Source organism: Martes martes (genome assembly GCF_963455335.1).
Source record: "Martes martes genome assembly, chromosome: 16".
Taxonomy (NCBI): domain Eukaryota; kingdom Metazoa; phylum Chordata; class Mammalia; order Carnivora; family Mustelidae; genus Martes; species Martes martes.
In genome coordinates this window covers 44,641,528-44,665,629 of record NC_137904.1, presented here as the reverse complement: position 1 = coordinate 44,665,629, position 24,102 = coordinate 44,641,528, and the positions used below count along the sequence as shown (strand labels likewise).

Here is a 24,102-nt window from a genome sequence, read left to right as displayed (position 1 = left end):
GGTGGGTCACAGCCAGACATGGCAGAAGAGCACTTGTGAGATTATGCGCCTTCTTTGCTGTCCAAGTCAGTTTAGCATCTGGCATGCGCTGAGCGTGTCCAAGAATGAAACTCTCAGATTTTGGCTCCCCTGTGTACCCTGGTCCAAAGACCAAGGCAGATTCGGTTCTTCTGCACGGTAGCATAGTATTGTGGAAAGAGCACTTGCTCTGGAGTTGGGCCGATCTGGGCTCAGATCCCACCCTCTGTGACCCCAGTTCAGTGGCCAGGCCACTACACTCTCTTGAGACCTACTCTTCAGTTGTCAAAGTAGAAAAATGTTATTTCCCCTTCACTGTTGTTGAGGGATAATTCATACAATGCTCTTGGCATAGAGAAGGTGTTGAGTGGATATTGGCCTATGGGGCTCCCTGGGAACCAACAGGGATGATCTTTTCCTCTTAGAAGGAAAGAGGGACTGAAGAGTTGATAGCAGAACCCATTAGCAGGATCAGGGGCCATGTATTTCCAAGTCAGTGGCCTGGAAGTTTGACCACCCTCCTTGTCCACTTCTAAGCAATAAGGGAAACCAACCACTCTTGTTATTGGAGCTTAGTGTTTCTCTCCAAATGGCCTAACCCAAACCAACCAACCAACCAACCAAACAAAAGACATTCTTTGGGCTGTTAGAGGACAAGTGGGCTCTTGTGGGCTTCCTTCTAATAAGTAACTCACAAGAATCTTATGTTATAAGGAGTGGCCATAACTTTCTCATGTAACACGGTCGTGAAAATCTGGCCTGTTCCTGCCTTGACCGGCCAGGTCACAATCTGCATTTGGAATCTAATTTGGGACCCCCACGGTTAGTGGGTGTGATAGGAAAGGCTATTCCGACGCAGGGCAGACTGCAGGCTAGGGAAGCTAGCAGGTGGCTATCCTGCCTGGCCCAGGGCACCTGGACACTGGTTTTACAATCATCCCTAATGATGCCTGGCAGCTCAGGGCGCCCTCTGGTGCCAAAACCCAAGCACTTCTCCATTCACAGACTGGTTCTCGTCTCGCGTCTGTACATTCCACACTGGGCCCTGCTGCCTCACTTCGTTCCACTATCGTTGCACATTGGACTGATAGGAACCCTAGATGCAGTGTCTAGTTTTGTTTTGGTCACAGTGATTTCAATGAGGTTGGTTATTTTTTTTCCCCTGAGACTTTTGCTCTCTTGGCTTGGAACCAGATCCTCTTTTGAGTCACCTAGTTAAGTTCCAAGCCCACTAGTTTTCAGATTACTGCCTCTGCACTACCAATGTGCTGATCCATAATATTTTTTTCCAGGCTTCACACAATAACACCAGGCAGGCCTCTGTAAGCCTCTCCACTCATTGCCTGTTTTTTACTCCAAATGCCATTTCTCCCAAATACCAGCAAAGTGGAAGGAGTGAGGGTAACCTGTTGCAGGCCCCAGGACAGAGGCTGGCAGTCACTGAGCCAGCTTTGGGGAAGGGTCCACACTTCTGCTCCCACCACCGTTTACTCCTGGAAGCCAAGAGTATTGAGGTGGAATTCTGGACTTTTCCGAACAGGAACATTTTTTATTTAGATACTAATTTTTGTGTGTTGTGGTCCATGATGTGTGATCGCTAACGCTTTGCTTCACCACTCCTTCATCATCCTCTCTTCATCTTCCCCACTAAGAACAAAATCAAATCTGCCCCTTCTGTTGGCCACTTATAATAATCTCCCAGAGTTCATCTCATTGAATCATTTCTTTGTTTTCTTGTCACCTAATTTAGTGTTTCTCAGCCTTTTTTCTCCCTCATCTGTGGCTTTTCTTTAACAAATATTTAAAAAAAAACAACCCTCACTTCTCACTTAATGTTGTTTTAGCTTTCAAAAATATGAATACAGAGCCCTGTCATGGCTAAAAGCTCATTTAGAACACAGGTTGTTTGTTTTTAAATGACACTCCTTCTAACCTAAATATCTTCCTCACCGCGTCCCCTCTGGCAGGGAGAGGGGACTCTCCCTTGGAGAATCACTGCCTGGTTCAGGTAGGAGCCTCTGGGCTAGCTCAGCCGCTCTACCTGCCCGCCAGGTGTAAGAAATCTCAGTGACTCGGGAGAGTGTCTCAGTGAGTCCAAGCCACTCAGGCTGCTTTCGCCTGGCTCTAGGCCTTTCCCTCAGTCCTCCTCGTGGGCAGTCCTGCTGGGCTACATTTCACATTCTCAGAACTTGAAGTCAGCATCTTCCCTCTTGAGCCAGCTCTTTGCCTTGACTACCCGGCTTCCCTTCCCACCCCATTCTTGTCCCAGGAACCCAGGGACCTCAAAGACACTTTTGGTGTCCCTCTCTCCTTGGACCCCCATATACCGCATATCACTCAGCCCTGTAGTGTTTGGTAGAGTCCTCTTGTAACACATCTGCCCCCTTCTCTTCCTCTCTGTCGGCACTCCTGATTTCACCACATGCTGCTAGGGGTCTTGTAGGAGCTTTCTCCTCTTCCGTCTGCTCTGTCTCCTCTGTACTGAGTTTATCCTGCACACACTCCAGCCTTTCACCATTTCATTTAACAGTTCCTGGGTATGTGTTATGTACCAGGCACTGCACTAGGTGCTGGAGATCGTGCAGAATGGAGATTCAGCGTTTCCATCCCAGGGTGCATTCTGGGCACTGCTTTTCCTAAAATACCCTTTGGTCATCTCTCTTGTCTACTCAAAACCTCCAGAGGACACTGTCCTGTCCCCTGTTACACTTCTAGCTCTCTGGATGAGTGTGCAGCCCGGAGGGGACTGCGGCACTTGTTCAATGAGTGGAGCACGTGGATGGAATGGGTGTCCGTGGCAGCTAGCGAGGAGCCTTGGCTTGGGTTTAAGGGTCTTTCTTGGTCGACCTGAGCTAATGTTTCTCAGACTTCCTTTTCTAGTTTTGTGAGCTCAGACAAGTAACCTAACCGCTCTGAGCTTTTTGCTTATTCTATAATGGGATACTGGCAACCACTATGCAGTGTGATTGAAAGGATTTAAGCCTGAGGTACAATACTGGGGAGCACATAGTAGGTAGTCAAACGTGGTAGTGTGTCTCAACTCTGAATATGTGGGGGGTGTGTGTGTGTGTGTGAGAGAGAGAGAGAGAGAGTCATGAAATCCTGTGTGACTGCCAAGCCAGATTCCCAGCACCTCGTAGATATTAATCAGTATCACTTCACTTGACCTTCACCTGTCCACTACAGACATTGTTTCATGTGGACAGACTTTATACCCACAGGTTTAACAAACACTGTATGGGTTTTCCCTCTGGTCCCTCCCTTCTCCTTCTGTCTTAGATGTTCTTATAAAACAAACCTTTGTGAAGAAGAGTAAACTAGGAAGAAGAAAACAAACAGAATTACTTATTATATTAAAGACAACCCATGCTAACACATTTCAAGTGTGCCCAAACATTGGCCCCTCCTGAATGCATCAAATACCAGTTTGCTACATTGGGCTTCCTTTATATAGGATGACAGCCACCAGGAAGCTCTTCTCTTTCTGTAGAACAGAGGTCCTATTCTCAAAGTGTGGTCCCCAGACCCCAGAGCTGGTATCACCTGAGAATTTGTTAGAAATGCAGACTCTTGGGGCACCTGGGTGGGTCAGTGGGTTTAAGCCTCTGCCTTCGGCTCAGGTCATGATCCTAGGGTCCTGGGATCGAGCCCCACATCGGGCTCTCTGCTCGGCGGGGAGCCTGCTTCCCCCTCTCTCTCTGTCTGCCTCTCTGCCTACTTGTGATCTCTGTCCGTCAAATAAATAAATTAAAAAAAAAAAAAAGAAATGCAGACTCTTGAGCCTGACCCCAAACCTACTGAATCAGATACCCTGGCATGGGGCCCTGGCAATCTGTCTTTCTGTAAGCCCTCCAGATGATTCTGATACAGCCTAAAGTTTGAGAATCACCCGTGTAGAAGTTATAAAAATATAAGGAGACCACATTTTTTTTTGGCATAAATTAGTATAAATTCCACTTCTATAGGCTTTAAAAATGCGATTTGACTCTTGGGTCTACATTTTTCTGTCATTCAAAGTTATCTCCGTCGGGGCAGGCCTCTGTGGGCTCGCATTCCTGAGGTTGCACCCCTGCTTCTTTGGAGCCCACCATTACGGTTCTGCTTTTGAGTGTGTGCCTGTGGTTATCGTTTTCTAGAAAATTCTTTCCCTCTTTCCTCTGCCTGTCCAAATCTTACCTTTCAAGCTCCAGGTAAAGTCTCTTGATGTCCAACCTTCCCGCCCCCCCAATGCCTGCAGCTCTCTCTGTGACTTCTCTTTCCTTTGAGTGACATGAAATATTTCTCTTTCTGCTCTGAGCTTTTTCAGAGATGGGCACTTCTCTGATTCATCATTGCGATCCTCATGGTGCCTTGAAAGGGCTTTGAACATTGGAGGAGGTTATATGAATATTGAATCACTTGGAGTAGCTCACTGGGACAAATTCACGGATGGTGGTAAGCCTCTACCTTGGTAAATATTGCCCATATCCGTACATAGAGTAGTTAAGGGGAGGTGTTCCCATGGGTCTCACTGATTGCATATGGGACATTGTATTGTATATGAGAGTTGGAGGGATCAGCATATAGCACACAGGAGTCCTGGGCAAGAAGGTTTGCTGGGCCATTTGTTGGCAGCCTCTTAATGTCAGCTCACCAGAAATTCCATTCTAGGGTCCTCATTTAAGAGTAGTAGAGGGGGCACCTGGGTGGCTCAGTGGGTTAAGCTTCTGCCTTCAGCTCAGGTCATGATCTCAGGGTCCTGGGATCGAGCCCCGCATCAGGCTCTCTGCTCAGCAGGGACCCTGCTTCCCCCTCTCTCTCTGCCTGCCTCTCTGCCCACTTGTGATCTCTCTTTCTCTCTGTGTCCAATAAATAAATAAAAATCTTAAAAAAAAGAGTAGTAGAGACTTCATGGGATGTATTCATAGGAATGTATTCAGGATGGCAAGGGGATTAGAAAGAATTGAAGGTCTGCCATGTGGCTCAATGATTCATTTAACCTCTGTGGGACCCCATGGGTAGAATGAGAAAGTAAATTAACTAAAGGCAAACTCTCTGACTTACTTGCTAGCATACCACCAGCATCCAGCATCAGAGCCTGCCTGGCACAGCATGGGTCCTCGCTCAATGTTTATTGAATGAATGCAGGAACAAATGAAAGAAAGCCATAAACAGCTTGGAGGTAGATATGTCTTTCTGCATAAAGGACATTCTAACTCTCCCCTGTATTATAAGCTCCAGAAGACAGAGCTGGCTGTTATTTATCTCTTGACTCCAGCATCTTGCCCAAAGCCTGGGAAACTGAGCCACAGGGGCCCAGTTGGCCAATGATGGGAGGGGCCTTCTGGGGAGTGGTGGACTGGACAATGAATTGGAAGGTTATCCGAAGACATTTAATGCCAAAGGGCTTTAGACTAGAGGACTTTGAGGTCTCCTTTGGCTCATATTCCATGTTTTAGAGCTACCTAAAACATGTACCTACTGCCTCAAGGGCCCTCCTGGTGAATTCATTCATCTCAGGAATGGGGTCAAAGCAGCGTCTTCGTTAGCATAGCCTAGAAGCTGGCTGGCTGCCCTTTTCCAGAGCTTACTGAACAACTGGCCACTGGCTTATTTGTTTAGGAATAGAGGAGGCCATAAAGCTTCTGATGCGCTGAGTGTGTCTGAAGATTAAGGAAATTTAAATTTTATTTTACAGTCTGCTAAGTAAAGGACCATCAAGGTAGGTGCATTTCAAAGAAATGTACTAAGTTTCAAAAGATGGAAGATCAAAGTTCTTGAGTATGTATCTTCTTAAACAAGGTGAAGAGGGAGTCAGTGGGTGAGAGGACCAATGTCTTATAAGGAAAGCTGCTGGAAAGGAGGAGGAGGTGCCTGAGAACAGACACCATAAAATACTATTCACTGCCTGCCTTAATTAGCCTATAGACTCTAATACGCAAAAACATAATTTTATTTCTTGGGAATCACAGATTACCTGGTTTCATTCATGAAGTACCCCCCCCCCAACCTTCCCAAGCTAATTTGTCTCATGCTTGCACAGGGAAGTCTTAATTGCCCAAATCAGTTTGATAGGTGGTATTTTCATTTTAATTCAGTTTAAAATACTTTAATTTCTCATTACCCTTTGACCCATGGGTAATTAAAAAGTGTCTCTTCAGTTTTCAGAAACCAAAATCAATTTGGAAGTTAGGTTTCTCTTTTGTTGTTTCTGGTCTGATGTTGTCCTCTAATGTTGATACTAGAGACTTTCATCTCTTCTCTATTACTTTCCTTCATAAGGAACCTGGATATTTATTTTTCCTCATATTTGGGGAAAGTCAGCTTCCAGGGGCAGATTCCTACCTTTGATCTGGCTTTACTTGAAGGTTGTATATGGGATGGTCCTGGCATTCAAGGCTTCCCACAACCTGGACTGAATGCAACTTTCCAGGGCTGGTGTATGTGTCTTTCTTATAAATGCCAGCACAGTTATACTATTTTCCATTTCCCAGACAAGTTTGATTCTGTTCATTTTGGTCTCTATGAGAGATGGTCTCTCTCCCACTCTCTCCTGGAAACTATCATTCAAAACACATTTTAAATGCTTCCTGTTCCATGAAGTCTTTTTCTAGTCACACAGTGTGCTGTTTTCTTAAAATCTATGCAGATTTTTTAAAAAACCTCCTCCCTTATTGCATTTATAATAAAGGTCATTTACTTTCTTATTTCTTTTACTAAAATCTAAGCCCCTCCCTCCAAGCAGGCTAAGCTGTGTCCCACAGTGGAGATTTCTATACACACCTGCTGAAAGAAACTAATTGTGATTTGTTTTGCTTTCCTCAATGTGCCTGATTGACGACCATTTTAGACTTTGCCATGACGGGAAGATTTGGAGGCAGGAAAAGAATACTGGAGTGGGAGAGATTTTGAGGGGATTTTAGGAGACTCTGGTTCTTGATTATCTCACATAAGCTGGCAGAGGGGAAAGAGATATAAGCCACAGAATGTGGGCCATTTGAAGAAGACCTCATTTTCTCTGTGTTCTAGGACCCTGCAGTGAGGGGAAGTATCCTGTGTGGGTGAAGGCCTCTTTCATGAGCTCATTAACTCCTTATAAGAGACAAAAATCACTGACTAATAGAGTGATTGTATGAGAATCAACATAAATATTAATGAGGAAAATGCCTGTTTTCTTGCACCAACACCCACTACAGACCTATATAAGGTCTGGAGGAAGAAGGCTTCTACTTCAAGCAAATCTAACTGTGGGCAAAGCACACGTCTGGCCTTCAGCACCATGACTTCTCATCGCTGCAGTTCTCTTCTCAGCGGACAGGTTCCAGAGGCCAAGGCTGCCTCTCAGTGCCTGTCAGCCATCCTGGCACATGCTAACCGAGCTCGTGTGGGGGCAACCCCTCTGGGCAAACCCAGCCTTTGTATGCCCTTCAGCTGCCACACCGCTTGCCCCTTGCCAGGGACCTGCAACATTCCCGGCAACATTGGAGTCTGTGAGAACTATGTGGAAGGTGCCCCGAATGGCCATGAGAAGGTGACCATGCAGTTCCTGAACGATCGTCTGGCCAACTACCTGGAGAAGGTGCGCCAGCTGGAGCGGGACAATGAGGAGCTGGAGACCAGGATCCGAGAGTCGAGCAAATGTCATGAGTCTACCATGTGTCCAGACTACCAGTCCTACTTCCAGATCATTGAGGAGCTCCAGCAGAAGGTGAGGTTTGTGGTGCTTCAGATCAGGGGTTGGTAAACAATGGCCCACTGACTGATTTTATAAATAAAGTTTTATTGGTACATGGCCATGCTCATTCATAATGTATTGCATATGGCTGCTTCTGTGCTCTAATGGCAGAGTTGAATAGTTGTGATAGAGATTCATGGCCTTCAAAGTTTTATATATTTACTGTCTGGCCCTTTATAGAAAAAGATTACTGACACTTGCAGAAAATTTTCAGGGCCTGGATTGGAAGTGGAAACAGCCACAGTTGAAAAAAAATTTTTTTTTATTGTGGGAGGATAATTTCTTGAGTGCAGATGAATGGGAATATGTAAAAGATGAGATGTTGGATTTGACTCTCCAGAATTCTGAGTCTATGTTTACTTAGTCTCCGTACTTAAAATTCTAACATTATAGTTGCAAAAACGGTGCAACCTAAGTTCTGGCGCAATACAAGGCAGCATATTCTAGTGTCCTTTATGAGCCAGTATATGCCCATTCATATGTCTCTTCTGCATAACTACTGGACCCTTTGATAATGAATCCAATGCTTCTTAAGAAACTACACCTCCGCTTTGGAGATAGGAAGATAGGAAGGCAAAGCATGTCAAATAGGGGCCACAGAAACCCAGAGAGATTCACAGAAGACCTTTGGGGAAGTTGGCCAACCAGCATAAGGGACTTCTGATTGAGAATGTGTCCCCCTTCACTTAAACCTTTCATAACCAGCTCATTGTTTTGTGGCCTAGATTTTAGATCTTGTTCATATCAGGCTAAGTATCATGGCTGGCAAAATAAAATTAATTCTCTGTTATATGTTCAGTTTGCTATTCCTTTCCATCTCCCAGTTCTTTTGGCTGTATGCCTTTCGCCTCTGCCAAGCACCCTCAAGCATAGCTCCCACCCTGTATCACAGTAGCATTTCTTACGTGTTTGGGAGTTTGTGTTGTCCAAAGGGATGTTGTCGTTTGAATCTCAGCCAATGCAACTTCTTTTGACCCGAGGCCATTGATGGCTCTGGGGATAGTGACTTACCAAACCTACTTTCTTTCCCCAGATCTTGTGCACCAAATCTGAGAACAATAAGCTGGTGGTGCAAATAGACAATGCCAAGCTGGCTGCAGATGACTTCAGGACCAAGTGAGTTGGGGTAGAACAGGCAGAGGGAGGAGGCAAGTGCCTAGCCTAACTTCTTGTCTCTTGTGATGCAGTTGGCATCAGAGATATAGTTGACCAAGATTCCAAACTGATAGTTAGAGCAGGAGAAAAGAGAGGGCACGATGTCCAAGGTCTTGAAAGAACACTCCTCTGCCCCTTTGTTGTTTAGCTTTTATAGTTCACGGCATGTTTGAGAATACATCATACACTTGCTGTTATTGTTCCAAGGACCTGGGGAGGTAGGCAGGGCAGTGATGGTTTCATTCCTGTGAGGGTACCAAAGCTCAGGGCCCTGGAGTGACCTGTCTGAAGCCACATGGCTACTGAGTGGTAGGACTAGAACCTGGCACCACGTTTCCTAACCCCGAGCCCATTTCCTACCAAATTCTGCTGCCTCCGTGAAGATGTTTCCACGCTGCAGCCCAACCAGTTGTGAGCACTAGCACTAGGAACTCACGACAGACATCATGCTCCATTATCTATGATGGAGGCTTGGGAAGGTCAAAAGATCTATGCCACCTGAGAAGGTCCAACCCAGGAACAGGAAGGAGCATTGTGTTTTATTGTCTTTCTTCAGAGCTCTGTAGAATCCTCACTCCTCTGGAGCTAAAGAAGGTCATTTCCATCCTCCCATCTGGTGTTTGGCTTCTAATCTGAGAGAGGACCCAGAGTCTGCCTCAGTAGGGGGCGTGGAAGAGGAGGGTCTGTGGGGATCACCCGGCATGGCAGTTGCCAGGTTACTCTGCTGCCCTGCCTTTGGCCATCAGCCCATGAGGGCAGATGCTGACCATGTGCCTACCCCAACCCTCAGTACTGGCCACTCTGCCTAGTGGTGCTTAGTGCCAAATGAATGGGGCATACTCCCTTGCTTTCTGGGCTGGGAGTGTGACACCTAGGAAATGCCAACTCACAATTAGACTGCAGAAGGATGCTGGTGGAACGGCTGCCAGTGTCCTGGGGCCCCTCTGCTCTCTACCCCCCGACTCCTGTATCATTCTTGCTAAAGGTACCAGACGGAACACTCGCTCTGCCAGCTGGGGGAGGCCGACATCTGTGGCCTGCGCAGGGCACTGGATGACCTCACACTTGCCAAATGTGACCTGGAGGCCCAGCTGGAGTCCCTCAAGGAGGAGGTGCTCTGCCTTAAGAAGAACCATGAGCAGGTACATGGCCCTTTGTGTAAGACTTTCTGGGGATGAATTCGGGCTTGTTTAGGGGAAGCAGTGAAGCTCTTCCTCCTGCTCAGGATGGAAGCTCTGCAGGCCTTGCCCTGTGGTTAAACCTCACAAGCTATGGAGGTGAGCTCCAGCTTTCGGTGGGAAATTGCTTTTCATCCACAGCCTTTGGAAGTTGCTAGGCTAATGCAGGTGGTGCCTTATCCGCAGAGGAGCACAGGGAAATCACTGGGGAGGGTAGATAGTGGGAGATGAGGCTTTGGGGTAGAGGGCAGTGGGGACTCCATGACTGGGATGTCCCCCTCCTGTGCCCACAGGAAGTCCACATTCTGAGGAGCCAGCTGGGGGACAATCTCCAGATTAAGCTGGATGCTGAGCCCACCGTGGACCTGAGCAGGGTGCTCCAGGAGATGCGGTGCCACTATGAGGCTGTGGTGCAGACCAACCACAATGATCTGGAAGAGTGGTTCCGAGATCAGGTGAGGGCACTGCCTTGGAGCAGGGAGGGACCCCGGCTTCCCCGTGGGAAGGTTGCTGATCATGTCTCTGTGGCCTTGTGCTTCAGTCTGAAAGCATCAGCAAGCAGGACATGTCGTGCTCCGAGGAGCTGCGGTGCTGCCAGTCGGAGATCCTGGAGCTGAGACGCACGGTGAACACCCTGGAGGTGGAGCTTCAGGCCCAGCACACACTGGTGAGCTCCTTTGCACACCTAGAGGCCTCTGCTTGGCTCCCACTCCCAAGAGCAGTTCCTGGCTCAGTACCTGCCTCCCTTAAATACAGACCAGGACACAGTTCAAACCTCGACTTCCTTGCCTGTGCAAGAACCTTTTCATAGATGGTGGATGCTGGGCAATGAACCTTCACCCATATGGGGCAGGTCCTGCACACTCATCCTGGGTCTGCAATGAAGAGTAATGGCACATTGTTAGTTCTTCTAGCTGAGGTCTGCTAACAGGACTAGATTGTTCTCCAGGCCTGGCAATACCTTGGGGTGTCACAGTCTTACTGGAGAGACTGAGAGCTGCAGTCCATGATTTTCCACCTGCCTCCCCCTTTGCCATTACAGAAAGACTGTCTGCAGAACTCCCTGTGTGAAGCTGACGCCCGCTTCGGCACCGAGCTGGCCCAGATGCAGGTGCTGATCAGCAACGTGGAGGAGCAGCTGTCCGAGATCCGGGGTGACCTGGAGCGGCAGAACCAGGAGTACCAGGTGCTGCTGGACGTCAAGGCCCGGCTGGAGGGCGAAATCAACACATACCGGAAACTTCTGGAGAGCGAGGATTGCAAGTGGGTACCCCAATGTTTGTGTCAATGTCATGTATAAAAACAGAGCCCTTTTGTGGGGATGATTTGAAAGGAGGGGTGGCATGGCAGATCGCATCTCTGGGGACAAACTTGCCACCTGGTAAGCCTGGTGAGCTGCTTGGACATAAGGGAGGGTGTGAGGGAACTTTTCAGCTCATGCCATCCATTCTGCTGACCACGTTATGTTCCCAGATGCCAGTCACTGCCACAAGGTGGGCTGAAATACTGAGAGCTCAGTATATTTAGCTTTTGTTAAATTCTCTCTGGAAGAAGTATTCTAGTAACAAAGATTCTTCATGCTCAATGTTAAAAAACATTGCTAAGGGCATTTGCAACCATTCTTTCATTTTGTCCTCCCATTGTGCTGTGCAAGGTAAGGTGGATAGAGCACCCTGTTGAGCAATAAGGAACAAGACTGAGGCCTATGTGTCAATCAGGAGGGCGGCTGAGCTGCTTTTGCTTGGCCATCCTTTCTGCCTTTCTCATCCGTGTTCCTTTACCTGCAGCCGGAAGGGCTGGTTTTGCACAGGGGCACCATAAGCTCCGGTCCCAGCTCCACTGTGGACTTTCTAGGCCTAGCAGGAACGCCAAGGTCTACAATCCCCTTTTGCTTTTCTGATATTGAAATGCCTGTGTACTTTTGTCTTTCATGCACTTCTGACGTCAGTGTTTCAAACACGTTTTTCTCTCTGCAGGCTCCCTTGCAACCCATGCGCCACCCCAGCCTCCAGCACCCCCCGCCCAACCCCTGCAGCCTGTGCCCCCTGCTCTCCCTGCCTTTCTGGGCCTCCTCGGGCCTCTTGTGGTTCCAGCTCAACACCTCGATGCTGACACACTCCTCAGCCTGAGGACTCAGGAGATGGGAACCGTCTGCAGCTCCGCTGTCTCCACTCCGCAGGCCTGACCCCCGAGGGCTTGCTCCCTCGGCCCGTAGGGCAGGAGACTGATGCCCGGCAACGCTTCTCTGCTGATGGGCTTTCTAGTCCAGCAGCTCAGCCCCGGCCCCTGGATTTGGGCTTCCTCTCTTTAGGGTGTCCTGAACACTTCTTTTACTCTCTCCTGTTGCTTCACAGTCTGAGGAGTGGTAGGTAGCCTTGTTTTTATTTTGCTAATAAACCTCACTTCGGTAGCATGAAGAGTGCAGGGCCTGTGGTCAGTGTCTCCATCTCATGCCAAAAGTGTTGCCGAGGGGCCCCTTGAGCCAGCTGTTCCCACAGAAGCAGGGGTTGGGGTCTCCCTCCCAGGAGGGGTCCTGGGAGATGGCAAAGCCAGCCAGGACCACAGTTAAAAATCGGCCTGCAGCAAAATGGCACCGTTGACAGATATCCAGCTGTAACTGGGTATCCAAAGCTTATTTAGAGCTGGATTCACAGAGCTTTTAAAATGCTCGCACCAGCTAAAATCTCCCCTTATCAGGACGAAGCCTTCATCCTTGTGCAAAGGAAAAGCTCAGGTCAGAGTTTCTGCCAGGACCCCTAGAATGCTTTACGTAAAGTAAGCTTTTGTGATCATGGGTCCATGGCAAGCAAGGCACGGTTCTGGGGCTTCAGAGATCTTGTGACAACAGGGGCCTGCCAAAGCCCGCAATGAGGGAGCATCTGGTGGCTGAATCAAGACTTGAACCCTGGTCTCTCTGAATTAGGCCCAAAGTCCATACTTTGGAAACATTGAAGGGAAAAAAATTAAACATGAGAAGTTTTGAGGTAGTGGTTCTAAAAGTGTTCCAACCAGTAGAACCAGCTTTACTTGGGGACTTTTAGGAAATGCAAAGTCTTGGGTCCCACCTCTGACTTTCTGAATAAGCAGTCTGATTTATTGAGCTTTCCAGGTGATTCTATGCATGCTCAAGTTTGAGAATCACTGGGTTAGGGCGTTTCTTTGGGGACTGAGCCCCTCACGGGCCAGATATGTTGTAGAAGGAGTTGGCTGCGGCCTCCTATAGATCCCGCGTGTGAGCAGTGTCTCATCGAATCAAGGCAGTGCCTTTCCCCTGCACGCTGTGAAATGCTGAATGTATTAAAGGATGATGGTTGCTGAGCCTGTCAGACTATCAGTCTAGAGAAGGCCAAATGGACCCACCCAAGCTCCCTCACGGGCTCCACTAGCAAGCTTTCTGGCAGCTGCTTGGCTTGGACCTTGTAGGCAGTAGACACACGAACCAGAAGATCCATGTTTAGGCAGCCATGGCCAAGAACAGCATGTCTCCAGAGAGCATCGTCAGAGCTGCCCAGAGATGGGAAGCAGCAAGTTCCCCATCACTGGAGGCATACAAGCAGGTGTTTATAACCACCTGGTGGGGGTGTTGAGAAGGATATTCAGGTATCTGATGGGGCTGGATGAGATGGTTGTAGAGGGTGTTCTAGTCCCCAGATTCTATGACCCCCTGAGGTCTAGGTCTTATTCATTGGTGAGGTTACAAGTGTTAAGGCGGAGCTGACACACCGACCCCCACAAGCTGGTTCTTGTCTTCTCTCTGCTCCATGAGGTCTCCAAATCAGAGTAGCCTGCTGAGAAATTTACAAAGTCCAGCCCATCCTGGTGAGGAGTGACCACAGTCTCAAGCCCGAAGGGTGGAGAGATCTTAAGCCAGGGCCTGGTTTTTGTGCCTCCAACTGCTCTCAAATCCAAAATCCTACCCGTTGGCTACCATCTGTGTGGACAAGACTGATTTGCTTGGAAAGCACCAGGACTTCCATCACAGGGAATCTGGAGGGGTCAGAGGCTGTCACACCCTTCCCTCCCTTCTCCTCCACTCTGCCTCTGTTCTTTTTTCTAAGCTGTGTAGGTATTCAGGTGGTGACATCTCTCTCTCTCTTTTTAAGGTTTTTTTTTTCAAGATTTTATTTATTTATTTGACACAGAGAGAGAGATCACAGGTAGGCAGAGAGAGAGGGAAAAGCAGGCTCCCCACCAAGCAGAGAGCCTGATGCGGGACTCGATCCCAGGACCCTGAGACCATGACCTAAGCCAAAGGCAGAGGCTTTAACCCACTGAGCTACCCAGGTGCCCCTTTAAGGATTAAAAAAAAAAAAAGATTTTATGTGTGTGTGTGTGTGTGTGTGTGTGAGAGAGAGAGAGAGAGAGAGAGAAAGAGAGAGAGAGGGAGAAATAATGCACAAGCAGGAGGAGTGGCAGATAGAGCAGGCAGAGGGAGAAGCTGACTCCCTGCTGAGCAAGGAGGCTGACATGGGGCTCGATCCTGGGATCCTGGTCACCAAGACCTGAGCCGAAGGCAGACACTTAACCCACTGAGCCACCGAGGTGTCTCAGGTGATACATCTCTGAGGGTAGGTCCCAATAAGAAAGAACAATCTTGGTAAATCTTAATTTAGCACCTGGCCAAAATACCTTTGCTTTTCCTTTGTACTTAAAAAGCTCCTTTCATCCAACAAGTTCAAAGCAGTCTAACAAAACAAACCCACTTATTCTTGCACCATGACAGTAGGTAAGCATTGTTTTTCCCTTTTAAGGAGAGGGAGAGAAGGTGAGTCATTGAGTGGTTGAGGGATTCTTCTGGTGACATGAAATGAGTCAGTGGGGCCCCAGGGTAATTGACCTGTGTTTCTTAAGTTCATGTCCAGCCCCCTGATTATAATTAAAAGAGGAGCTTTGATGAGACATTGTGTGTGTGTGTGTGTGTGTGTGTGTGTGTGGTGTGTATGTATGTGTGAAGTGGTTTGGGTTTCCTGGGAAGAAATGCTGGGTGGAGGCATCACTCTGCTTGGGGTGTGTGTGAAGAGGTTCCTTAGAGACCAAACAGTCCCTCATCACCACCATCATCACCATCATCATCACCAACACTGAAGCTCACATTCATCGAGCTCTTACCATGAGCCAGGCACTCATCTAAGTTACAGATACATTTTTGTATATAAACTCATATAATTCCCGTTTTGGAGTGAGAAACCATGGCTCAGAGAGGTTAAGGAACATGCCCAAGGTCACACAGCTAGTAGGTGGTGATGCCAGGATTCAGATCCAGGCTGTCTACCTCCAGCAACTGTACTCCTAACCACTGTGCTGCACATAGCCCAAGTCTCCGATTGTGTGGGTGGGATGACAGAACCATAATCACCCCATTGTTTTGGTTCCTTTTCCTTGAAGGAAATGGTAGAGTGTTTATGCTAGCAGAACCACTGCTGAGAATTTCTGCCACAAAGGGCAGTACAAGAAATAAAGGTTGTACCTCATTTCAAAATAGTCTGAGAACCCTGGCAATTTTAATGGCTGCAAATCATGAAAGAAGGTCAACTCACCCCCTGCCATTGTTAAAAACACTGTCTACTGAGGAAGAGGAGAGAGAAACAGTCAGAATCACTTACCTACCAATCCCTTCACCACTTACGATGTACTTTCACACAGGCTACCCAGTTTGAAATACCCCAGACTCCCGGGAGAGGCAGAGCAGGCTCCACGGTCCCCATTTTGCAGGGGGAAAAGTTCAGGGTTAGGGAGGGAAATGAGCCCGCGAGGTCTGTCTCTCAAGCCCATTGCCTGGTCCCTGCCCTCAACTGCTAAGGGCTGGATGCAGATCTGCATAAGACTGCCCATTCAGACTGACTGTCTGATCCTGCAGTGAGGTGGCTCGGATGGATTTTACAGGGCCTGGGAATCTCCCCAAGGAGAATCTTCCTGTGTTTACTCCCATCTTGCAGGGTCCTCCCCACCCCAACCACATTTCAGACCAAGCTTCTGTCCTTTGGCCGCCCCCTAGCCTTCTTTAGCTGAGGCTCCCCATTTACGCTGGACTTCATGCCTAAAGCTCCCTTGCTTGCCTCTCCCTTCTCCCTGCTGGGTTGCCGGGCATACTGAACACATGCCCCAAGGCCCTCCACCAGGATGCCTCTCCCTGTAGTAGATCTTTCTCATCCCAAGGGTGGCCGGCGTGTGCCTGCTCACCAGCTGGCTCACGTGTCACCCCCATCTTCCCACGTGAGTCTCAGGCCCTTTGACACTTCCTCTTTCACTTGCTTGATTTAACATTGCTTCTTCTTCTTCTGCTACCCCATATTGTGTCCTGGAGGCCTCTTTCACCTGCCTGGAAGTTCACCCTAGTACCATGATGCCTCTGGGGATCCCTCGGGGCAGCCAGACCACTCAACTGTGGTGTCCAAAGCAAAAAGAACCAACTACCAAAAAAATAATGACCAGACCTCGTCCAAGACAGGATTCTTAAAGGAATTAAGGCTCTGAGGAGACTGCTAGTTTGAATTCGACCCCTGAGTCACCCAGAGAATAGGGTTACTACTAAGTCTCCTTCCGGATACAGGTAAATAATCTGAAATGGTCTCATCCCCCATCTCCAGGCAGAGAATCAGACACTGGTTTAAAATGGTCTGACTGGAGGCTGGGACAGGAATATGTGTGGGAAGAAGTGAAGGAGTAAGGAAGAAACTTTTGGGAGGGTAGGATCCAATTATATCACCTTATACTAGAGGTTGTTGTGGGCCCATATGTGTGCTCAGCAGGACTGAGAGCTCACAGAGGACTGCAGCATGTCATCTCCCCACTGTCCCCGTGTCCCTGTCCCGTCCCCAGTCCTGGGGCTGGGCCAGGTGTTTGCCAGAGATTCAGTAAATGACTTCTGCCCTTAATCTTGTATATGCAATTTCCTAATTACATTAAATACAAACATATTTCCAGACATGTCCATCTCACATCTCTTAAATATCTCACTGTTTTGTTTCTCAGATATTTTGGGGACCCATATGAGCCTGAATTGCTCATAAAAATATAATCCTCTACCAGAATGATGATTCTTCTTTTCCAATGTAGCCCTGTGCCCAGCATGGAGAAGCTGCACCATAAATGTGCTTTGAATAAAATTGATCTAAAGAAAGAACATGGGCTTGATCGTCCCTTGACCCCTCAGTTTCTCTTTGAGTGAATACAATTTGCAGATATTTCAATTAGGAAATCAAGAGAGTACACAAAGTTGACTCCTAGCCCGTGTGAGTTCTCAAAGACCTTACAGTGCAGGAGTCCCTTTCCCCCCACTAATTCAAGAAGCAAATTTACTCAAGCCTACTGGAATTTTAAAAAACACTGCAAGGCAGAGGCAAGATTTACAAGGGATGGCAGCATTGTGTTCACTCACCAGTCACTCCGTCTGCTGTCCCTCTTCTGAATCCTTGTGCCATTGCGGCATCTGCGGGGTGGCCAGCCGGGAAAAAGGAATCTCTGGTTGTAAACTGTTCATTCCTGTGTCTTTGGTGTGGTTGCTGGTTGGCCATGACCTGAAGCCAGTGCAGCTCTGTCCTCCTCTGCTCCTTTCTTCCTTTCTCCTGTTCACACCTTACTCATTCAGGAACAGGAGGCATTGTCCCCTTCTGGCCTTATGCTGCCTGGTATAGACAATCCTGTATTTCTCAGCCACAGACAAATCTCAGACTGGATCGTGGAGGTGATGCTCTGGTCTGGGCACCTTGGGAAATGTCACTTCTTTTGGAGGCCTCAGAAGCTGTGATCCCATGTCTGTAGATCTTTCCTGAATCATCTCAATTTACATCATGTGGGACACTCAGCAGGGTGGGTCAGTCTTCTGCCCATGGATTTGGGTCATCTTGGCTACTTCTCAGCATTGCATTCTCCAGGTCCACTCATTTGAAGATGGGCTCACTTTGTCAGAGCAGTGTGGCTGCAACGGTTCTGAGGATTCCTTCCTTGCCTCTCCGGTCCGTTGTTATCTCTTATTCAATGCACTTCTCCTGGTTTCCATTTCTCTGGTTTCTTGGCATTGCATGCAAATTCTAGTTCTGCTTTTTTGTTGACGCAATTCTTGAATCTTCTCTTTCTTAGACCTAAACACCCTCCTTGGACTAAAGCCCCTGTGAGGCTGTGCTGGCCAATCAGTGGGCTCGGCCAGAGAACTTGAAAAAGTGCTGCCATTGTTCTGTGCTCAGGGGTCACTGTCCTTGGGTAGGGGGTGAGGAACAGCTCTGGGCTGGAAAGCCAGTGCTCTGGAGCAGGCTGACAAGAGGCAGGAAGCAGGATGCCAGTGCTATTCCCTCTAAGCAAACACTCATCAGTCTGATGGACAGGCCTTTCCATCTGTCCCAAACCCAGCTCAAGTGAGACAGATGCTCCCTATGCCTGGCCTTGCGTCCGTCCTCTGGAAAGTCTCAGTGGTGCCTGCCTCAGGACCCACCTATTTCTGCCCCTTTAATTGACTGGGAGGAAAACAAAGAAATTTTGGTTTGATTATAAGTCTGGGCTTCTTTGTAGTGTGGTGGGGCTTTCCGTCTGAATGGCATTATAATAAGTGGTGAGATAATGGCTTTGGAGAGGGTAGATGGAGGACCTTTTATCTGGGACCCAAGCGGAGTGCTGCATGAATACCATCATGAAAGCTTCTTGGGGAGAAGGACTCCAATAAGTTGTCAATAAAACTACCATTCTGGCTGGCAGCCAAAGCCACAATGGAAGTTGAGATGCTGCTACCCAAGATGCAGGGGGTACCCCAGTGGGGCCTATAATTATGCAACCTTTATATACTCAGAACTTTGGCCATCCCTTTCCACAGACCTTCTGGTGCCTTCCCTCCCCTCCCAAGTCAACCCCGTATGACTTCAAGCTTGCTCTGCCAAACTTGCTTCTGCTCTGTCTCAGCAGTTTCTGTCCTGGTGCCCTAGTCCTTGGATTCAATTATACCACCACAGAGCCCTCCTTGGTGCCTCTTAATATTTGGTTCTTAAACCAGATTGTGTGTAACCCAGTAAGGCTGGGGATGGGAGCCCAGGACAGGATGTGGTCCATCTTCTGGGTGTGTTGATTTCACTGAGAAGATTGGGCAAAATCTTAGAAAGTTTAACTGGAAATTGTGAGACTGTTTTTTAAAAATATTAAAGCCAACATGGGCATATGATGGAATATAAGGTCAATTCACATGAAGTTTTAAGATCAGCTTCCTTGAGGAGGCTCCTTTGGGCAATCTCTCGATTTCCCCGATTATCTGCTCATGCTGGTCTAAAGCTAGACCAGTGGTAAGGTTTGACTAGCAGTGCCTTTTTCCTTTCCAAGCCAGTCCCAGATACTTCTCCTGGACAGTTAAAATACATTTATATGGTTCTCTCAGGAATCCTTCCAAATGATCTCTTCCTCCAGAATCTTCCCTGTTCTTAAAGCAATGATCAGAGCCTCTTCCTTTGAAATGCTTCTATAATCCATGTACACAAAATATAGGAGGCATTCCACAAACAGCTGTCCATCCTTCTCAGCCATGGCCCAACTCAGTCCTTATCCACATCAAGGCTTACAAGGCTTCGAATGGTGCACTATTGAAGGATTCTTCCCTTAAAGCAGATGGAAAGGGAGTTCAATGAAACTTCTTCTTTGACTCAATCCCAGTCCCTCCCGAGAAATGCCAGGTGGGCCAGGAAATGAGTCTGAGTATGGGTTTACAGGATCACATAACACAGAAGAATGTCATTGGATGGACCAACTCCCAATTAACAAGGGCAGATACCTGGGCCAGACTGTGTGGCCTCTTTTAAGATCTACCACAAAACTCTGATTTTATGGGTATACTGCCTGAAGAGGAGTCCTGACTTAGCAAGAAGCCCAAGTAAAGAATTTTATGGGACAAGGGACTCTTCTGAGGAAGGCAAATAACAGACTGAGGGAAGGGCATTTGAAAACCAGAGAAGACATAGAGAGAAAAAAGACATTACATACCATGTCCACACCCTCTGTGAAGGGAATATAAATCCTCCTCAGAGGAAGGAAATCCACAAGCTCCTTGGAGAACGTGGACTCTGTGTTCAGCCAGTGCCTTGCTCCCTCCAGCACCATGCCTTACAACTGCTGCCTGCCCAACGTGAGCTGCCGCTCCACCTGCTGCTCCCGGCCCTGCGTGCCCCCCAGCTGCCACACCTGCACTCTGCCCGGGGCCTGCAACATCCCCGCCAATGTGGGCAACTGTGGCTGGTTCTGCGAGGGCTCCTTCAATGGCAGCGAGAAGGAGACCATGCAGTTCCTGAACGACCGTCTGGCCAGCTACCTGGAGAAGGTGCGCCAGCTGGAGCGGGAGAATGCGGAGATGGAGAGCCGCATCCGGGAACGGTGCCAGCAGCAGGAGCCCTATGTGTGTCCCAGCTACCAGTCCTACTTCCGGACCATCGAGGAGCTCCAGCAGAAGGTGAGGGGGTTTTCTGTGGGGATGCAACAGCAGCTGACTGTCCTTGAACAATAAGACCTTCTCAAGTTCAAGCGGCCCTCACAGTAGAATCTTGCTTTCAGATTCTGTGTGCCAAGTCTGAGAATGCCAGGCTGGTGGTGCAGATCGACAATGCCAAGTTGGCTGCGGATGATTTCAGAACCAAGTGAGTTGTTCAGATTTCACACTGATGTCATTCCTTTTGTTTCTTCTCTGGTTAAGTGAAAGGGATTTTCCATAGCTTTACTGAACCACACTTCCAACCATTGGTCATGAAGGATCCAATAGGGATTGAGGAGAACCAAGTAAAGGAATCACAAAAATAGATGAGGACTCAAATTGATCTGTTTATTTTTGGATCAATATTTGGTCTGGACTGAGACTCCAGAACCCTCTGTCTCTTGGGTCTACTCATTGCAGAAAGTGGAAAGGCTAAGTGCATGGGGGCTTTCAAAGATCATTTCTGTATGTCTTGGAGGTCCGCTGGTCACTGATTTGACCTTGTCCTTGTGCAGGTATGAGACGGAGCTGGGCTTGCGGCAGCTGGTGGAGTCGGACATCAATGGTCTGCGCAGGATCTTGGATGAGCTGACCCTGTGCAAATCTGACCTGGAGGCCCAGGTGGAGTCCCTGAAGGAGGAGCTCCTGTGCCTCAAGAGGAACCATGAGGAGGTGAGACCAGAAATGAGAAATGAAGTAACCTAGCTCAGCCTCAGGCTGAGGGTGACTTGAAAGATTTGGGATGGCAGAAACTGGAATATGAGGTTGGGGCTGACTTTATGATTTTCCTTTAAAAACACCAAAACTTCAGGATGAATGAAAAAACAGAGATGAAACCTATCCATGTTCTCAGATAAGGTGTATCTTTCACTCAAAACTGTTTTGTCATGTGAGTTTCCTAGAGTCTCTCCATCAGCTTCTGATAGATCACTGAGCTGTAGAATGAGCCTCAGCATTGCTGTATTCATGCTGTACCAACTCATCTCTCTCCCCAAAGGTCACAGAATCGAGCCTGGTAGATCTAAATCTCCACTCTCTCAAAGTCTTGTTGAAAAATGTTTTGGGGTTCCTCCTCTCTCCTGAAGGGGCCATGCCATGATCTTATTTGATGGCAAGAATTGTTTGCTATAAAATCTGAAGCTGTACAATGAATTCTTTGTATTATGAGGTCTTCTGCAGTCAGTCTGCAAATTGGGAACATTGGGCATTAGTCTATCTTTTGGTGGCATCTGAGCAAATCCTCGGATTTGAGCCCAAGTGCCATGGCACAGTTGTGTGAGGAGGGAGCTCTGCCACATGAAGCACAGAGCACTTTGCCTTGAGTTGTCACAGACTGCTCCACTCAAAGTCTCTTTTCCAAGGAAACAGACTAATGGGGCTCAAGTTTATTCTTCACTGAGGAGAGTCACTCTTGCCTTTTCTGCATCCACAGGAAGTCAACACCCTGCGCTGCCAGATAGGAGACCGCCTCAATGTGGAGGTGGACGCAGCTCCTGCTGTGGACCTGAACCGCGTCCTCAATGAGACCAGGTGTCAGTATGAAGCCCTGGTGGAGACCAACCGCAGGGATGTGGAGGAATGGTTCACCACCCAGGTGGGCATCTCAGCACATGGCCGCTCAGGACCCCGTGGCCCCTCAGGGCCCTTGAGGAAGGGTCTGACCCTGTCTTCTCCCCTGTGCTATTTCAGACCGAGGAGCTGAACAAGCAGGTGGTGTCCAGCTCAGAGCAGCTGCAGTCCTGCCAGGCGGAGATCATTGAGCTGAGACGCACGGTCAACGCCCTGGAGATCGAGCTGCAGGCCCAGCACAACCTGGTGGGTGTTGTTCAGTCCTCCTGGTGACCAATGTGAGGCTGGGGAACTGGAGTCAGTGGAGTGTACTTTGGGCTACACCATTCCTGACCTTGTAAAGCCTGGGGCTTCTCTGGAACCCCATGGAGAAGCTCCCTGAGGAGCGGCTCTGGGACCTTCCTTATCTTCCTTACCCAGAGGGACTCCCTGGAGAACACGCTGACGGAGACTGAGGCCCGCTACAGCTCCCAGTTGTCCCAGCTGCAATGCATGATCACCAACGTGGAGTCCCAGCTGGCTGAGATCAGGAGTGACCTGGAGCGGCAGAACCAGGAGTACCAGGTGCTGCTGGACGTGCGGGCCCGGCTGGAGTGCGAGATCAACACGTACCGGGGCCTCCTGGAGAGCGAGGACTGCAAGTGAGTAGTCCGCTGGAGATACCTGATGAAACCATGCTCATATAAGCGTGCTTCTCCGTTGGACTCCAGACAAAGATTGCATACTTTCAAAAGGAAATTATGACTCCACACCAGACATGATCAAACAGAACTCAGAAAACACAGTATAGCCGTCATCAGAAATACAGAAAAGAGGGAGTTGTTTGATGGACAAACTGCAATTGTACAGCTATTTCTTTGCATTCAAGTGTGGTCATATAGATATAAGATCAATGAAGTTTACTGCATTTTACAAGACTGTATTGTGTTGAGGGTACATCTCCATATGCTACCTTATCTGACCTTGTAGTTACTGCCAAGCCGGTTGGATCAGTACTGTTTCCATTCTGTAGGTGAAGAAACTGGGGCTTGGAGAGGCTAAGTGACTTTCCTAGTCTTACCAGCTAGGAATGAACAATGTTGGGAGTCAAAGCCAGAGTTCTAGAGTTTCTGTCTAGTACTTTGGGCACTATGTGGTAGGAAGACATTAGCAATTTGATAGGGAGCTTTACAGCAGGTGAATCTGTGGCTTTCTCCATTACGGGTCAAATCCCACAGGCATTCTGCTCTTCTATGTACTACAAGCCTCCCTCAATTCACCTTTTCCACATCTTTCTTTTTCTCCAGGCTGCCCTGCAACCCTTGTGCCACAACGAATGCATGTGGATCCTCCGGGTCCTGTGTCTCTAATTCCTGTGCCCCCTGCACGCCCTGTGTCCCCCGCCCGCGCTGTGGGCCCTGCAACTCCTTCGTGCGCTAGATAGAGCCCAGGGGCTGCCAGAGAAGCAAGGAGGCAGGGCACAAGGTTCCAGAGCTTCGACCCGACACTGGCTCTCTCGACGAAAAGGGGCAGAGAACATGGTTTGCGTGGCTGGAGCCGCCCCAATAAGGCAGCCACGAAACTCACCGCCCCCCCGCCCCCAGGCTGTTCCTTGCCCACCCTTTCCTTCGCTGTGGTCTGTTCCTTTTTCACTCGCCCAGGGAACCCTCGGAAGTGCCAGGGTGTTCCCTTGTAACCTGCTAATAAACTTGATTTCCCTGGCAAAGCAGATGCCTTTCTCATTGGTATTCATTCGTTTTGCCGCGCCCATCTCTTGAGCACTCTATAAAAAGCCACTTGAAAGTCAGGCTACATAATGGCCCGACTCTTGGGTACGAGAGCCGTTCTTTGCCTGGCGGGCAGAGGGCTGGCCTGGCGCCCTGGATGCAGGGGTGAGGCAGGCTGTCAGAGGGGAGGGCAGAGCAGCCCTAGTGCTGTAGCCTTCATCTCCTCTTGACCGTTCCTGCATGTTTCCCACTCTCCCCTGTTGACCTGGACATCTAGAGCTGAATGCCTCTAAATTCGAAAGGAGGAGGCATGAGCTGGGCACAAGA

The 24,102-nt window shown here is 48.6% G+C and overlaps 1 protein-coding gene across 1 annotated transcript; it reads left to right on the top strand.

The window, feature by feature from the left end:
* The first annotated feature begins 7,032 nt into the window (after positions 1 to 7,032).
* On the top strand, positions 7,033 to 23,771 carry LOC308357183 (uncharacterized protein). The gene is made up of 17 exons (XM_080826652.1): positions 7,033 to 7,705; positions 8,766 to 8,848; positions 9,873 to 10,029; positions 10,359 to 10,520; positions 10,607 to 10,732; positions 11,108 to 11,328; positions 12,042 to 12,151; positions 12,245 to 12,430; positions 18,145 to 18,175; positions 20,062 to 20,482; positions 20,584 to 20,666; positions 21,016 to 21,172; positions 21,933 to 22,094; positions 22,190 to 22,315; positions 22,490 to 22,710; positions 23,356 to 23,459; positions 23,653 to 23,771. Exons 1-17 carry the CDS (start codon positions 7,130 to 7,132, stop codon positions 23,742 to 23,744), a joined length of 3,018 nt encoding a protein of 1,005 aa, XP_080682778.1. The 5' UTR covers positions 7,033 to 7,129; the 3' UTR covers positions 23,745 to 23,771.
* Positions 23,772 to 24,102: the final 331 nt, after the last annotated feature.

What these genes read in the sequence shown, in the direction of transcription:
- LOC308357183 (XM_080826652.1), top strand. Translation starts at nt 7,130, where the DNA reads ATGAGAATCAACATAAATATTAATGAGGAAAATGCCTGTTTTCTTGCA. An exon ending in GCCTCCTCGGGCCTCTTGTG is followed by an intron (nt 12,152 to 12,244) that starts GTTCCAGCTCAA and finishes TCCACTCCGCAG; the next exon opens with GCCTGACCCCCGAGGGCTTG. An exon ending in TCAAGAGGAACCATGAGGAG is followed by an intron (nt 21,173 to 21,932) that starts GTGAGACCAGAA and finishes CTGCATCCACAG; the next exon opens with GAAGTCAACACCCTGCGCTG.